Source organism: Genypterus blacodes, unplaced genomic scaffold (assembly GCF_046128005.1).
Source record: "Genypterus blacodes isolate CSIRO-AG114 ecotype Tasmania unplaced genomic scaffold, CSIRO-AGI_Gbla_v1 ptg000067l_1, whole genome shotgun sequence".
Classification (NCBI taxonomy): domain Eukaryota; kingdom Metazoa; phylum Chordata; class Actinopteri; order Ophidiiformes; family Ophidiidae; genus Genypterus; species Genypterus blacodes.
The window spans coordinates 16,604,571-16,620,159 of record NW_027466879.1 but is presented as its reverse complement, the minus strand read 5'-3'; the positions used below and the strand labels follow the sequence as shown (position 1 = coordinate 16,620,159).

Sequence of the window (15,589 nt, the reverse complement as noted above, 5' to 3'; positions counted from 1 at the left end):
GTTGCAGTAACATAGATTTAGCATTAACTAGGTTTGAGGGACAGGCAGGATTAGGCGGAATGAGTGAAGAGTGAGTCATAAACAATGGGGCAAGTGGGTACACAGATGGATGAGAAAGCTGACAGACTGAGAGTAAGACAAACATCCACCTAAATAGGGGGACAATTGAAATACAGACAAGACATTTCTAAATAATGTCCACAGAGCATCATAATATTGGCTCAGCTGTGTGTTTGCTTGAGTTTACTTGGGACAGGTGATGATTTTGACCCTAGTTTTGTTTCACCTGATTTCTCTGGCTGCCTTACTGTGACAAATCAAATAGTCTGCCCTACAGTAGTGTGTGTGCGTGTGTGTCTATGTGTGAGTTGCATATTTTGAGTGTACATGAGCATCTACAATTGCATTTGTTTGTGTGCACAATAATGTGTATATGCATGCATGGTTCCTTGTGCATTTGTGTGCCTGTGAATGTATGAATATGTGTCTATGGTGCATGCTTGTATGAGTGTTTCTAGGCGTGCACATATGCACACAAGCAAGCATGTGTATCTATTGCCAGACTGCTGTCTCCCGGCATTGCTGTTCCCCTGCAGTGTGTGTGTATGGTTGTTGACAGTGTGGACGGTAATGTGTGATAGATCGCACTTCAGGGACCCCATAATCACATCAGCCTAACCTAGTCTATCAGCTGGGCACAATGGGATACCCTTCACTCCTCCTTTAATCTGCTCCATCTACCTCCTCACTTCTCTATTTTCTCCTCTCTCAGTCATTTTGTTTTATTTTGTCCTGTCGTCTTTTTTCTCATGCTTCCTTATCTGATTAATGTTTACTGGTTCTTTCATATTTCCACAACTTTGTGTCCTATTCCACATCTTTGTCTGTTCTTTATTGTTTTAGGTTGTTTGTCTTCCTTCTTCACAATTAAAAACTTTATTTAATACATTATAAGTCTTCATTTTTAAGACTGTAAATGTATCCAAACTATTGTTTATAGTGACATGTAATTTAATCTTGCCGTTATTTAGCAGTTAATTTAGCGGACCATTTGTTTTGTTCCTTTGTTCATTCTTTCTTTCCTTTGTTTCTTTACAGATTCTCAGATTTCTCAGTACATTAAAATGTCAAAACTACGGTCATAGTTAGTGTTAGAAAGCAACGAGAGAAAGACTGGCGCCAAGGTTAAGTAGCCTATCGTATAATAGGTGTTGCTGTGTTTGCACGTGTGTGTGCACATGTGTGTGCCCGTGTCTTGAAACAGACGTGTGGGGTCGAGGTTGCATAGCTGGCCCCAGGGCCCCCCAACAGCGCATTGCACTCGGCAAATGGCCCTTAGCCTTGCTAGCGCCGCTAGCCCTACGATCCATCATACCATATGTTCTCAATGGGGAAGCTAACGCTAATGACTGATGAATGGATTGGGAGGGGGCAAATAAAGGAGGGGGATTAGTAGAATGGGGAGGAGAGGATAGGAGGAAGAAAAGCAGGTAAAAGGCACAAGAGTCCAGAAGAAAAAGCTGGGGAGGCGGGGGAACAAGATGAGCAAGGGAAACAAAGAAGATGACAAAGGACAAGAAGAGTTGGGAAATAAATAAAGAGTGGAGGTGGAGAAGAGGAGGAGGTGGGGAGCATATGCACTCCTTGGGAGGCCTACCCAAATGAAGGATGACCATATAGCCTGCTCTGCTGGAAAAGAAAGGGGGGAACTAGTGAAGGAGAAGAAAAGACAAGAGATGAGATGAGAATGAGTCTCTGGCAGCATGACAGAGTTTGACAGAATACCCTGAAGGATGTTAAATGCAGTACAATGCAGACATTTCTATCAATATCTGAGTACAAGCAACACAAAATTTATGAGGAGCAACTAATTGGCGATGTCACAAAGAGAGAATGTGAAGGAGGAAAGTAAGGAAGCAAAGATGAAGGCAAGATATGGCTATGGCTAAAGGACATTAATTTAGATCACATGACGTAACAGTAAATACTTATAATATAAAAAACCCTAATCATTTCTGCTTTGGTCATTAATTCTTTCTTTGTACATATGTGTTTTTGATAGGGTAGAAATGTGTGTGTGTGCACTATAGACCTGCCCATATGGGGCCATTGTTTATATGTGATGAATAGAGTCCACGTGCCTGTGTCTGGCACTCAACACTAAGCAAACCCTGCCGAGAGCACCCTGTTGACTCCATGTGTGTGTGTGCATTAGTGTGTATGCGTGGGTGTTTGTCTACACGTATGAGTGAAAGTGTAGAGGTGTGTTTGTGTGGAGGAAAGAGAATGAGTGTGTATTTGTCCTGCTGTGTGCTTGGCAGTGCCCTCAACGGTGCCATCCCGAGTGTGTTTCATCATCATCTGCCATGACAAAGATGTCTAATGACACACACATACATCCACACCCACACATACACATACACCGTCCCATCTGTGCCATGGTATCCAGGTGCTTTGGGACACTGCGGGAGAGGAGGAAAGGGAAACGACCCCACGTTCCTGCACCATGTGTCTAACTCAACCCTCTTCACTTCACTCTCTCCTCTCATCTCTGATATGAATCTATTAAGAAGTAACCAGGGACCAAACCTACAAAAGCGACATTATTTTAGGCCACAATAATTTTGTGAACAAAGGGAATCTTTGTTGCTAAGATTCTATGAAAAATAGTTATTCCTTAGGTAGAGAGAGTTACATGGAAGTTCAGTAGAAGACCCAACTTAATTCAGTATTTTCATATTCTTTATCACTGTTGGAGACAAACCTTTATTCAAAACCGTTTGTGGATTCCTTTGACTCACCTGAGGTGTACGTATGCACTTCCCCCCTCTCAGCATCACCACAGCACACCAGAGAATCGTCTACAACCTGGCCTCCACAGCACCGAACCCCATAGCCATCACGAAGGCTCCCACCACAGCAGACTTGGCCCACGTTCATGGAGTAAGGAACCCCCCCACAGCAGCTGTCACCCAGCCCTACTGAGACTCGACCCTGCGAGGGGTCAGGACAGCAGTGTTCATCTACAAAGACAAAGACGGATGAATGGAACAGTAGAACAAAGTGGGGCGCTGTGATCAAGTCAAGTAAAACAGAGAGAATGGAAAAAAAATTAAAATATAAATCATTCTGAAGATTGAGCTGAAGCGTATAGAACTCACATGTCTCCATGTGAACGTACTGCCCTCCACAGCACTGGTGGCTGGAAAGAGCTGGAAGGAGTTTTCCATTGCAGCAGGCCAAGTGGGAGGAATTACTTAAGCTCAAGTAGTGGCTCTCACAACATTGATGATGTGGCTTCATAGTGTACAATACTCCATTGCAGCAAACCTGGGGACATATGTAGAAACAAATGGCCATAAAACATCTTTGTCCCCTCCATCATGTTAAATCTGTTAATGGCAGCATGGTACAGTACAATATTACCAGTTCTAACACTAAAAATCAGTTTTTTTATGTCTGGGGTGTTGGTTTTTTACACATTTTTATGGTTTTCCACAAAATTAGAATGCTGTTGGAGTAAGGAGGGTGAATAAAACTGTGCTGGTTTCCAGTATCCCTTCCAGATCCTGACCATCACTCCATGCAGGTGTACCAACCAACCAGGTGCAATGATGAGGATTAGATCCCGCCTCTGAAACGATGGAGAAGGATTTGACCCCTGCACGACTCATCAACCAGATGATTATGTACTAAGAGACCCTTTGTTATATCAACTTATGATAATATAGTCAACTATCAAATTCATTGTAGATGAATTACAGAATGAACATAAAACAGTACTTTTTGTTTTGACCTATGATAAGCCAAAATAATAAGTGAAAATGTTCAGTAGTGAAAAGGGGAAATGTGAAAAGGAGTTAAATACAGCTCTCTTTTGATAGAAAATGTTTTACATTAGTGCTATTCTCACTCTTTCTCTGCACAGGTGTATGTGTGTGTGACATAGAAAAAGAAGAAAAAGAGGGAGAGACAAACAAAATGTTCCTTACATTCATGCTGTAGGTGAGAAAGAGTGGGTAAGGATACATGCAAACTTAATTGATGTTATTGTTTGTGCCATCTGATATGAATGTGTTTGTGGTAGATGTATTGTGGGCCAGCACACTGTGCCAACTTGGCTGGCAGTCAATGTCACAAGAATGGAAGCGAAAGTAGATGACAAGCTAATTTGTTTAGAAAAATAATCACAGCGAAGATGACTGTGAATCCAAAATGAATAATTGCCACTCAGAGGAGGGAATGTGAGTGAGTCTTTAGGTCATAGTGTTTTTGTGTATTTGTGTCAGACTTTAAGGTCTAGAAGTCTTATTTCCAGCAGCAATGTATTCTCAGCTTCAAATCATCACCTAAAGCCTTGTTACAGCCTTGTTATTGTTGGGTGCAAAGTAGATGCAGATGATTCCAAGAAATGATTCCAAGAAATACCCTTAAAAACAACCTTAGAATGTGGGAAGGGGTTATGTATGAAAGAAGTCATGTATTTACCTGTATGTCAGGCTGGAAGCAGGATGTCCCACACACACTTTGACTGGCGGTACACTGCAAGTAGGTGCACTTGAATCTCCCAACACCTAGAGTCTCTGACTCTTTCTCCTCGGTGGCTGTGGCTGTGACCCCTGATGACTCACTCCGACATGACCTAAGGGTCCGTCTGATCACCTCATAACCCAGCATGATCCCACTGGGCCTGCCTGGCGTGGACCACTGCAACCTCACCACCCTGAGGGAGAGATAACATGGTGGCAGAGAGAGAGAGAGAGAGAAGGGGGGAGAGAGAGAGAGAGAGAGAGAGAGAGAGAGAGAGAGAGAGAAAGAGAGAAGGGGAGAGAGAGAGAGAGAGAGAGAGAGAGAGAGAAAGAGAGAGGGAGAGATGAAAGATGAGAAAGGAAAGAAGAAAATATTTCTCACTCATGCACAACACAATTTAGACCGGTGTCAGTATTGCCTGACCAACTATAAAATTACAGTGTCATTGTGTGTATGCTTTACACACTGCAAACCCTTTGTAGAAAAATAGTGGTGGAACACACTAGATATGAGGCAGAGAATGAGAAAGTGAAGGAGTAAGTGAATAAATGTACTTCAATGTATTACCTGGGACCAATCGCTTGTGTTTGGGGGGCAGCCAGGTCAGCAGGTAGGTCCTCTACTGTGGTTGTTTGGGTAACATTACTCCTTACACATGCATACATAGTACACACCTCCACCTGGAATAAACATGCAATTGAATGAGACAGTAAGTATGCATAAGCATGAAACACAGATATAAGTTATGTAATACATACCTGAATGTTGTAGACAGCAAAAGGCAGTAACCCCCCAAGCAGGTAGGACCCTGAGCTGTTGTCTACACTGCCATTTAGATGGTTGTTAAGGTAGATATGGTAGCCAGTAACTGCCCCATTAGGGTAAAGCGGAGGGAACCACAGCACCCGCACCATGCTGCTGTTAACTGGAACTACCTCTGGCGCCGACATCCCATCTGGCTCTGAGGGTATCACATATGAGCACATATGAGCATACACAAGCACAAAAACCATATATATTAAAAAGCAGGTAGCCCTGTCATCTTCAACAGCATTATAATTGTTCAGTTGTGTGCTCTCAACACCACATCACAAGGCACGAGTTTTACCTGTACTGTGGCATTTAAATAAAAAATTCAGTGCTGTGACATTTAGGTGAGAATCAGCATGACTTTTCATTTTTTTTATGAATAACAAGATGTGACAAGATTTCATAATATCAAGAAAAAGCACCAGTAACTGTGTCTCATCTGTGTGGTGTTTAGGGTAAAAAGAGGGGGGTGACATGTGACAAGGCTCCCCTAGGGGATTCGAACCAGGACATTGTGGTTACATGGTATGAGTCCTAGACGACCAGGAAGAAAGGTGGATAAACGGGGAAGGGGACAACATGAAAAACTTCCCCCTGAGGTCAGTGAGGGATAGGGATGAATTTAACAGCAAAGGAGTAGAAATATGATCAGGGTAATGTAGGTCCTATCTTAAGACACACATAACAAGCTTGATTTGTGGGTTAAAGGTTTGCATCATATAATGCCTAATTTGAGTTTTAAAGTCCTCTCAAATAGAAATAAATATTTATGTTTCCAGCTGTACTGTGAGGATATTTGGGCATGTGGGGATGGGTAAGGGTAGGTGCTAGGGAAGCCAGGTCACCTGTTTGCCCTGTCACTTTTAGCCATTAAGTTTTGGTCTTACTGTGGAGTCTACAGTATGATGTATTTGTCTACAGTGGAGGAGGAGACTGTAATGTCATTATTTATTTGAAAAAGTCTTCACAATCTTTCTGTGAATTGCCACTCTTTTTATGCGGAATTTCACTGTGAATGTGTGTGTGAAATAAAGGAAGATGTACAGAGAGAAGAGGAGACTACCTTTGTGTGTGTGTGTGTGTGTGTGTGTGTGTGTGGGTAGTTGCAATAATGCTATCTAGCAGTAAATGAAATGTGAAGCAGTGGGCTGGGTTTAGGTAAGTGCATTGGCAGCAAATGAATTGGTTTAACTTCTCTTAGCTAAGTGCATTTTCACTAAGGAGACGAGATTGAATATGTATGATTGCTTTACTCCTTCCATTTTTTTCCCCACTCTCCATCCTTGCTAATAATGCTGAACCGTGTCTTCCTTTTCTACTGTCCCGACTGTCTCTGCTTTCTCCAAGTTCATCCCTGTTAAGATATTCTGTCAGGTACAACACTAAAAAATGAACGCAGTGACAGACTGACATGACAGAACAAATATCCTGTCGTGACCATTATGACATGGACACAGAATGGGGCACAGAATGATGAGCAAAGGAATCAAAACATAGAATAAACTGAGGAGTACAGTTAGCCGAGACAAAGATAACCAAGAACAAGATCAGACTCAAATATTATCCTGTGTAAAACATTTCAAAATGAAAAAATATATTTGTTGAGGCAGAAACTGGGTGGAAAAGTAGAAGAGAATATTCTGTATGAAGGAGGTAATCATATGAATTCAATCTATTATTCTAAGTGAAAATGTACTTAACGAAGGGAAGTTAACCCAATTCATTTGCTTCCAATGCACTTACCTAAATCCAACCTACTGCTCTACATTTCATTTACTCCTAGAGATGGCATTATCAACGCAATACTGCACACAGAGGGGCTCTCATTCAAACACACACACACACACACCCGCACACATACACACACATTTTGCTTGTCAATTAGCCCGGTGTTAGAATTGGCCTGTAGATTGCCGGCCATGTAAGGGTGGTGGGTAGGTTGAGGTGCAATAGTTAAAATATATTTGGCCTCAGTGTATGTGAGTGTGTGTGTGTGTGCGCATGCACTCTTATGGCTGTAAAATAATGAAATTACCTCCAGAGCCCTCTCAGTTAAACGAGCCGTGCTTTGCCTTTAGCACCTAATGATTTTCTAATGTTTTTAATGCACTTTTTATTATACTGCTCAGATTAGAGAGAAAGCGAGCAGCCTCTGACATATGATTATAGAGACACACAGAGAGAATTGTGAGAGGGTTAGTGAGAAGAAGACGGAACAGAAAAGGGGACTGCAAAGCAAAGAAGGCGGAAGGACAACAACAGAATGAGAGAAGTTTTGAGAAGTATGAGAAAAGATGGGGAAGGAAAGAGAGAAAAGTCAAAGGGATTTTGGACAGCTGTTATATTTTACTCCCATAAAGATGTCATTGCTGATAAAGTAAGACACCTCTCTAGGATCTCTTGGGACAATACCACATATGTATAAAAACACACACACACACCTCCATCCTTTGTGGTGACGCTGACCACTGTCTTAGTTGTATTATGAGCTCCATTGAACACCAGTAACGACACCAGATATGTGGTACTGGGCCAAAGGTCACTTATGACAGTGTCAAGGATTTTCGATGGAAAAGCCAATGTTTGAGTAGAGTGGGCAGAAACCACCGTAAGAAAGTAAGACTCCACTTCTCCCTGCAGGTCTTGCACAGCTATGAAACAGAGAAGATACAATTAATAAGTGAAAAATAGTGTGCAAGTTTATTTGCATTTGTTGGTATATTCATTGTGTGTGTGGGTGAGTGGGCGTGTATGTTCACGAGCAGGTAGTCTTACAGGGTTGTTTCCAGTTGACCTGTACAGCTGTGTGATTGATAGGGCGCACAGACAGGGATGGGGGGTGGAGGGGGACTCCCCCCATGGTGACCGCAGTGACAATCTCTCCTGAGGAGGAGCCCACGTCGTTATGGACCACTAACTGGTACTGGTAACGGGTGAATCTGTGGAAGGACATTGTCACTGTTTTAATGATGTGGTGTCTCAGTTGCACTTTTTGTGGACAATTTAAAATATAAAGCTGATGTTTTGTTATCAGAGTCTTCTTAACTGATGTGTCAAGATTCAAAACGATGAGATTTACTTCCTGATACAGTCAATAAAACTCAAGACAATAAACCAGAGAAAAGTTTGTGCGAGTTTACTACTCAAATTAAGCACCGTAGAGACACACCCAGAGCCGTTTAGCAAGCATACAGGGGAAAAAATCAGCTTCCACCAAACTGCCAAACTGAGATTAGGGGACGCTGTGTGAAAAACAATTTAATTCTTTGGGATATTTGCTTAATGTATCTTTGAGCGGTATTAAAAGATCGGCATCAGCGGCAGCTCGCAGATCGGCTCTGCACACATGGTTTGCTGCTGCGATGGCGTTTGCTCTAGAGCTCATTCCAGTAATCTCACCTGCTTAGGCCTTTATCTTGGTAGAACAATTTGGTGCCGGAGTAAACATGGAGCCAGCGATGGAGATCTTCAGAGGGGGGAGGGGAAGTGGCTGCTACTGTAGGCACCACGGCCATGGCCAGGGGCTGGTGGGTTTTACGTCGGAACAACTCATATCTGAGGGGAAATTTGAATAAAAGAAAACACACACACACACACGGACATGAATGTATGCTTAGGAATGCATGGACACATAAATGCAACACATGTATTCAAACTTGGATAAACATGTTTGCAACACATGCAGTAAACACACACACATGAATATACATACACATGCATACAGTTTCCTTTTTATAACCACTCTCCTCCTTATCACTCCTTTCCTCCTCTCCTGGTGTTTTTCATCAACTCTATTCTTTTGAGTTCACTGCATCTCATCCCTCCCTCCCTACACTCCGCCCTCCGTTGTTTTTTTCTGCAGGGTTTGTGTTTTCCTCTCCCCACAGCGATGCTAATTTCTGCTGTAATCAGAAGAGAAGGGCTTAATGCCGCCTTTTAACCAACCCACTTAGACAAACACAGGGCTGAGCAGAGCAGAACAGAGAGACGGGCTCATGCATTTTAATAGCCTGCCAGAAAAATGGACCTTTATTTTAGGCCTAATCGTCAACAGAATAAAACAGGACAGAACAAAACTGAGCAGAATGGTGCATTAGGGCTGAGAAAACACTGATTAAAAATGCACAACACTTAGCTCATTATCAGGGTACTCATGTTAGCAGCTTGTTAACATATTCCTTTCTGTTTACTTAAGTTTTGCAGCAGGCGTGGATCAACTCCAGATTGTGTTTCTTAACAACAACATATATTTGAGTCTTGGTTGCCCACTTTCTAACGGTATACGGATAAAGCCAATAAATAAAAAATAAATACAATATTTTTGGCTGCATAACATTACAGTGGATGCAGAAACTGAGCTGAGCACTTTATGCAACTGGGATTCAGTTTCTCTTTCAGTTAATAAAATTGCCAAAGTAGTTTGATAGCAGTAATGTACCATATGTTCCATTCGCAGCCTCTAAAGAAAAAAGTACTTTTAAAGCAATATTTTTTGATGGGTCTAAAATATAAATGATTGCTATAAACAGTAAAAAAAACAAAAACAGCTGATTGGCGCAACTCATGTTTCCTGAAGTAAAGACCATAATCCAGACAGTCCAATGAGTGGCACTGTAGCACTGTAAAGAAGTCAGGAAGTCTCTCTTCATAGATCTAGATCTATTAGTGCAGTTGCCCTGAAATAGTATTATATGTGATGCTAACTGCCAGAATTAGCTCAGCTAAACAGCAATTTCTCGTACAGTTTCAGTGTAGGCTAAAGGTTAACTGAGGAGTAGACAAAGCCGTGGTTCCTCTGTAATAATCTTACCTGATGTTAGGTCCATTGGGCCAATTTGGTGGTTGCCAGGATATAGCCAAGAAAGACTCACTGACTGCCACAACTGCAAGTGCTGCAAGCTCTTGAGGGATAGTGGGTAATGTGGTAACAAGACTGGGGTGGCTTTCCGTGCATCCTCCAACATGTCCACCTCCCTTTGAGCATGCCAATATGGTGACACTGTAGTTTGTATATGGAACAAGGTCTGTTAGGGTGATGTTAAGCTCAGAAGCGTTGCCACTTTCATGGAAGATGCGAGGTTCAGGGAGACGGATCTCATAGCTGTCAATTTCCCCATTGGGTATAAGAGGAGGCGACCATGTGATCTGAAACATAAAAATGAGATTCAAGTTACAGGCTTTATAATTCAAAAAGTCATACAAGTCAAAGTGGTGACATGATAGCGGACAAAAACAGAGAGAACTAAAGGGCCAGTTCCCCAAGAAACCCATCTCATTGGTTGGCTGGGCATTCTAAATGTTCCGGGCAAGCTAAGGATGGCAGAAAGCTTTTAGATGGATGAACTCCAGGAAGTCGAGAATGTGTGTGTTGGTGCGCACAGGTGTGCGTGTGTGTACTTACTCAAATATCTGTGCCAGTGTGTAAATTCATCTGTGGTCAGGTTTGAGTGCTAACATTCATGTAGGTGGTATCCAACTGTGCGCATATATAGGTATGTACAGTATAAGATCCCTCGTCTGTTCACGTTTACTGTGCGTGTGTGTGATGCTCAACTCTCTTGTGAGGAAAGCTAACCTTAGTTTGAATTAAGCAAAACCCCTTTCATCACATTTAAAACAAGGTTCACACACACATACACACTCTCTCTCTCTCTCAAATACACGCACAACCACCAAGCTAAAATAATGAAAGCCGCTGGTAATGGAATTGCTCCATGCAAAAACAAAGCTTGTGTCGTCCAGCACTGCATCTGATTTGAAAACTGTCCAGTCTGTCAGCATTTTAGAATGGAAGTGAAGTCACGCACGCAAGCATGTGCACAGGCGCGCACAGGCGCGTACACACACACACACACACACACACACACACTAGAGCTTAGATTGGGCTTCAAATCTTTATCCGAACCTGAACCTGTCAGCCAAGATTGGATTTCTGAGTCTAACTGGGCCGGATACTTAACCCAACGTTGACGTGTCAAAACGAAGGAATAATTTTTTCGCGTGTTGCCTGCCCCGAGTTTTCAATTCGAACATCGGGCTTCTTACAGCAATTGCTTAATCATTATCTTTAAACAAATTCAATACCTGTCTTAAATCGCTAAAAATCCTCTGATAATTAATAGATAACAGTTAGATTAATATGTAGTGAAGGCTTCAAAGGTGTCCAAATGTTAATCCAAGCTAACGTGGATGAAAAACATTGGCAGAGGTAAAAATTACTGACACAGTCATGTACAATATTTAATCAGTTCAGAGCTTACTCTCACTCATAAGCTTAGGTGATTATGAAAGTCAGTGTGCTGATGAGAGCATTGTGAATTAATGTTAAGAACAATTATGTCTCATGCACAATGATATACCTTTAATGGGCGACAAGGTGAGGTGATACAGGACACACGTGCACACTCCCAGCCATTCACACACACAACGACATGTAGGCAGGGTCATGTTGAGTTAGGTAGCTCATTTCCCAAAGTGCGTGCAGGGTGTGCTTTTGTGGAGGAAGTCATTTACAGATTGAACAGCCTGATGCAATCTGGAGATGGTGAAGACAGCAGAGACCCATGGCTGACACAGAGCACTAAGGCTAAGGCCTGTGTGTGTGTGTGTGTGTGTCCGTCTCTGTCTCTATACCGTATGAGTATGTGTATATGATTAAGGGAAAGGCAGTGTATAGAGGATGTGTGTCAATGCTGTTGCAAGTCTATTCAATGAAAAATGAGGACGAGCTAGGACATCTCCAGTCTTGACACCAGACAATAATACACACTTTGCTTTTTATTTCAATGTCACCATTCCTGTCACTTGGATGTCTTTGAGATATTCTGGTAAGAGACAAACAAGGCTGCATGAGTAAAAACCTCCAGCTATCTTGGCAGATATAACAACTGTAAGAATAACAAACAACATTAACATTAAAATTATTACTTTTGAACCACATCACCACCCAAAATCTCTTGATCACACACATGTGAATGCAAGAACAAAACATTTACCTCTTTCTAGCCATAGGTAAAAGGTTTTGTTTGTAAATTAAGTTGTTAGGAGCTTTTTTGAAATCTCCTGGTAGGTCTATAGAATCAGAAGTTGAAGAATCCCCTCCGTTTCTTCAATGAGTACCCCGTACCTCAACCTTCATGGAAGATTTTTTTCACAACAATCTGTCAGGGAGAAACTTCAAAATGCCAGGCAGCTAGCCAGGGACTTGAGGATCTAAACAGAATTTATCTCTAAAAACCCCTGAGCAGAAGTGAGACCACCCCAGGGCCAGGGAATTGAGTCTAAGTACATCTAGTTGGTACTGCTCAACATATTTCCAAAATTGTTAGGCTGCTTGGTTTATACCTATTTTGTAGAATGAGTAAACTTAATATAAAACAAAATATTTGCAAAGGAAGGACAGGAGGGTGTTGGTTAGTGAGAGTGACTGAGCACCTCAGCAACAAGGGAGTGATATGCAAAGGAGAACGGAAAAGAATAATCAAGAGAATGAAGGAGAAGACTCCAAATCCTCTCTGTGATGTCAAGGTCAATTGGTAACTAGGAAGCAGCCAGCTTGTCTGTCCAATTAGACACAACCAGGAAGGAACATTTTCCCTCTCGGACCTGTGACCTCTAAAGCTGTGCTGCTGCAGAAATGACAGGGGCGGTTCTGAAATGATGACAGGCATTAGCATTTTTCTGCAGTTAGCTTTACTGCAGGGATGTGAGTGTATGCATGGGTGTGTGTGTGCATGCATAGTGTAGTTTTGCTGTGCCTTACACTGATAGGCCTTGATGTGGGATTAGTCAGTGGTGGAATTTAACTGTGCCCGCTCATTCAAAATGGCGGACAGGAAGGAAGCTGCCTCAGACAGGGTCACAGCCCCTCCCATTTTCTGAAGGGGACCTTGGATTGAATGTTTTTCTTTCTCATTAAATCCCAACAGACAGAGACAGAGGACTCAGTATGACTTTGCTTTGTCTTTTCTGCTGCTTCAACAACCAGATTGACATCAGACTCTCCATAAAGTTGTGTGGTTCCCCACAATTAGGTTAGGGTTCAAACTAATCAATCGCCCCTGTGTTAACACAGATCTTCTAAATTGTATTTAAAATAGTAGACTAAACGAGAAACCAAAGTGCTCTTACCTGGATTGAATCTGGTCCCAGGACTCTCACCCTCGGACGACTGAGCCCAGCAGGTCGAGAAGGTTTGGTGGTTATATTGATCCAGGGTCCTGCAAGTACATGTGGAACAATACATGGTTACTGATCCTACAATAATGACAGCATCACTACTGAGCAAGAAGCTTCATGTGGCTCCTTTGGTCTATCACTATTCACCAGGTCCGAGTGATCAACAAGTCTAAGAAGATAAGAACTAATTCGAAGAGTCCTGAAAAATCTTTAAGATTGTTTACAACTAGATATTTGTCTCAAACTAATACTGCTTATATTCTCTTGAATGAATCCTCAGCTGTGCTGTTTATCCTTGCCTTACCTGTGGTGCTACCAGCCTGGTTGTGGAGCACCAATCGATACTGGTAAGTAGTCCAGGGACTAAGAGCTGATGAAGAGTCAAGGAAGGAAAGTGGAGGGGGGTCTGGTGGGAGATCACCGACAGTGGAGACTTGATTGGTACCAGCCACTCTTCGCTCTACCAGCCACCTGTACCCAGTAAAACATGAAAGACAATCCTTGAGTGCTTGTTAATATAGTAAAGAGTATCAATAAATAAACAACAAACAATTAATAATAAACAGTAGGACAACACCTACACTTATTACAGACGTGATCAGCTCTTACCGTTCCAGTGGCCCATTGCTACGCTCCGGTGCTCCCCATGACAAAAGGACAGAAGTGGGGGTTTCAGAGTAGAGGTAAGGTGCAGGAACCTTTTCAGGAGGAGCTGGGAGGGTATGAAAGTACTGAAATAGCCCAGCCGCTGAACAACCTACGCTAGTGCAGGCTACCACCTAGATGTTAAAAAAACAGACACAATGTGGTATTTAATATTTATGCTGTTGTGCCTTTTGGTACTTATTCCAAAAATGTTAAATCATAAAAGCATATCATACCTGGATTTTGTAGGGGTGGTATGGCAGCAGGTTGAAGAAAGTGTAGGTAGTGGTGTTTCCTGGTACAGTGACTGATAGATGGGATGAGCTGAAGTCTGAGGCTGAGCTAATTGTATTGTGATAGGATGGGTTGGAAGGGTCTTGTTTTGTAGTATGTACAGTATTAGGACTAGTTACATGAAAATCCAGATCAGACTGTAAGGGGTTACGACTGGAGACAGTATTAGGTTCAGTAGGACCGAAGGAGCTAGAACTGGGGCCTTGGCTTGTCCTGTTTACATTATTGACCCCAGTCTGGTTGACAGGGTTATTAGGAGTGGAGCTGGAGACAAGGTAAGGGGGTAGGTTGGGTAAAGTGCCTTGGATTGTGCTTGAGCTGTTATAAGTGTCTGTGTTGGCAGTAGATATAGATATGTGGCTTGAGCCTGAGGTGGTAATATTAGATGCTGGCCTGAGGCTAAGACCTGAGTCAAGGTGAGGACCTTCAGTAGCAGCAGTGCTGGGCAGAGGGTTGGGGTTAGGCAGTAAGGTGGAGCTGAGGCCTGTGCTGTTGCTGGAGAGCAAGCTGGGTTTGGCATCTAAATCAGAGTTAGAGCTGAGGTGGAGATAAAGGGTGTAATTGGTGATGAGGCCATTTGGCTGGGCAGGAGAAACCCAGGAAACTGTTACACTACGAGGCTGGAGCCCTGACACAGCTGGGGTTGCCACTGGTCCTGGACCTGAAGGGGAGAAAGAAACAAACAAGGAGAGAAAGCAACTGCAGAAAGAAGAAAAGGGAAAAAGCAAGAGACAAATATACTCTTTGTGTGCACATATGAGAGCAAGCGTCTGTTAAGGAGAAGGTAAAAGTGCAGAGAGAGATTTGTTTGAGAGAATAATTTGACTACTAAAACGAAGAATGACATGAGAAGGACAAAGAGTGATTTGGCCAACCCTATTCAAGGGATTAACACAGAAACTCTCTCTCTCAGTGTTTCCCCTTTGGCAATGCTGATTGTATTTATAGACTTATACAGTGTGCGTGCGTGTGCGTGTGAGTGTGTGTGTGTGTACGCACGCAAGTGAGTCTGTGGATATTGAATCAATGTCCATCAACTCAAAATTGGTATGTAACCCAGGTAGTAAACAGAAACAATAAAATGTCAAAAGGTTACAGACAACCCACAATCACTTTATGATATAAAACAATC

The 15,589-nt window shown here is 42.5% G+C and overlaps 1 protein-coding gene across 1 annotated transcript in view; it reads right to left on the bottom strand.

Annotated features, from left to right (window-relative positions):
* Nucleotides 1–15,589, bottom strand: part of ush2a (Usher syndrome 2A (autosomal recessive, mild)) — a 169,448-nt gene that overhangs the window by 60,218 nt on the left and 93,641 nt on the right. Inside the window, 13 exon segments of the mRNA XM_076156076.1 lie at nucleotides 2,802–3,023; nucleotides 3,162–3,330; nucleotides 4,489–4,723; nucleotides 5,098–5,210; nucleotides 5,289–5,491; nucleotides 7,782–7,991; nucleotides 8,116–8,279; nucleotides 8,740–8,895; nucleotides 10,151–10,485; nucleotides 13,471–13,559; nucleotides 13,823–13,989; nucleotides 14,128–14,297; nucleotides 14,400–15,118. Coding sequence (XP_076012191.1) covers nucleotides 2,802–3,023; nucleotides 3,162–3,330; nucleotides 4,489–4,723; nucleotides 5,098–5,210; nucleotides 5,289–5,491; nucleotides 7,782–7,991; nucleotides 8,116–8,279; nucleotides 8,740–8,895; nucleotides 10,151–10,485; nucleotides 13,471–13,559; nucleotides 13,823–13,989; nucleotides 14,128–14,297; nucleotides 14,400–15,118 — 2,952 coding nt within the window.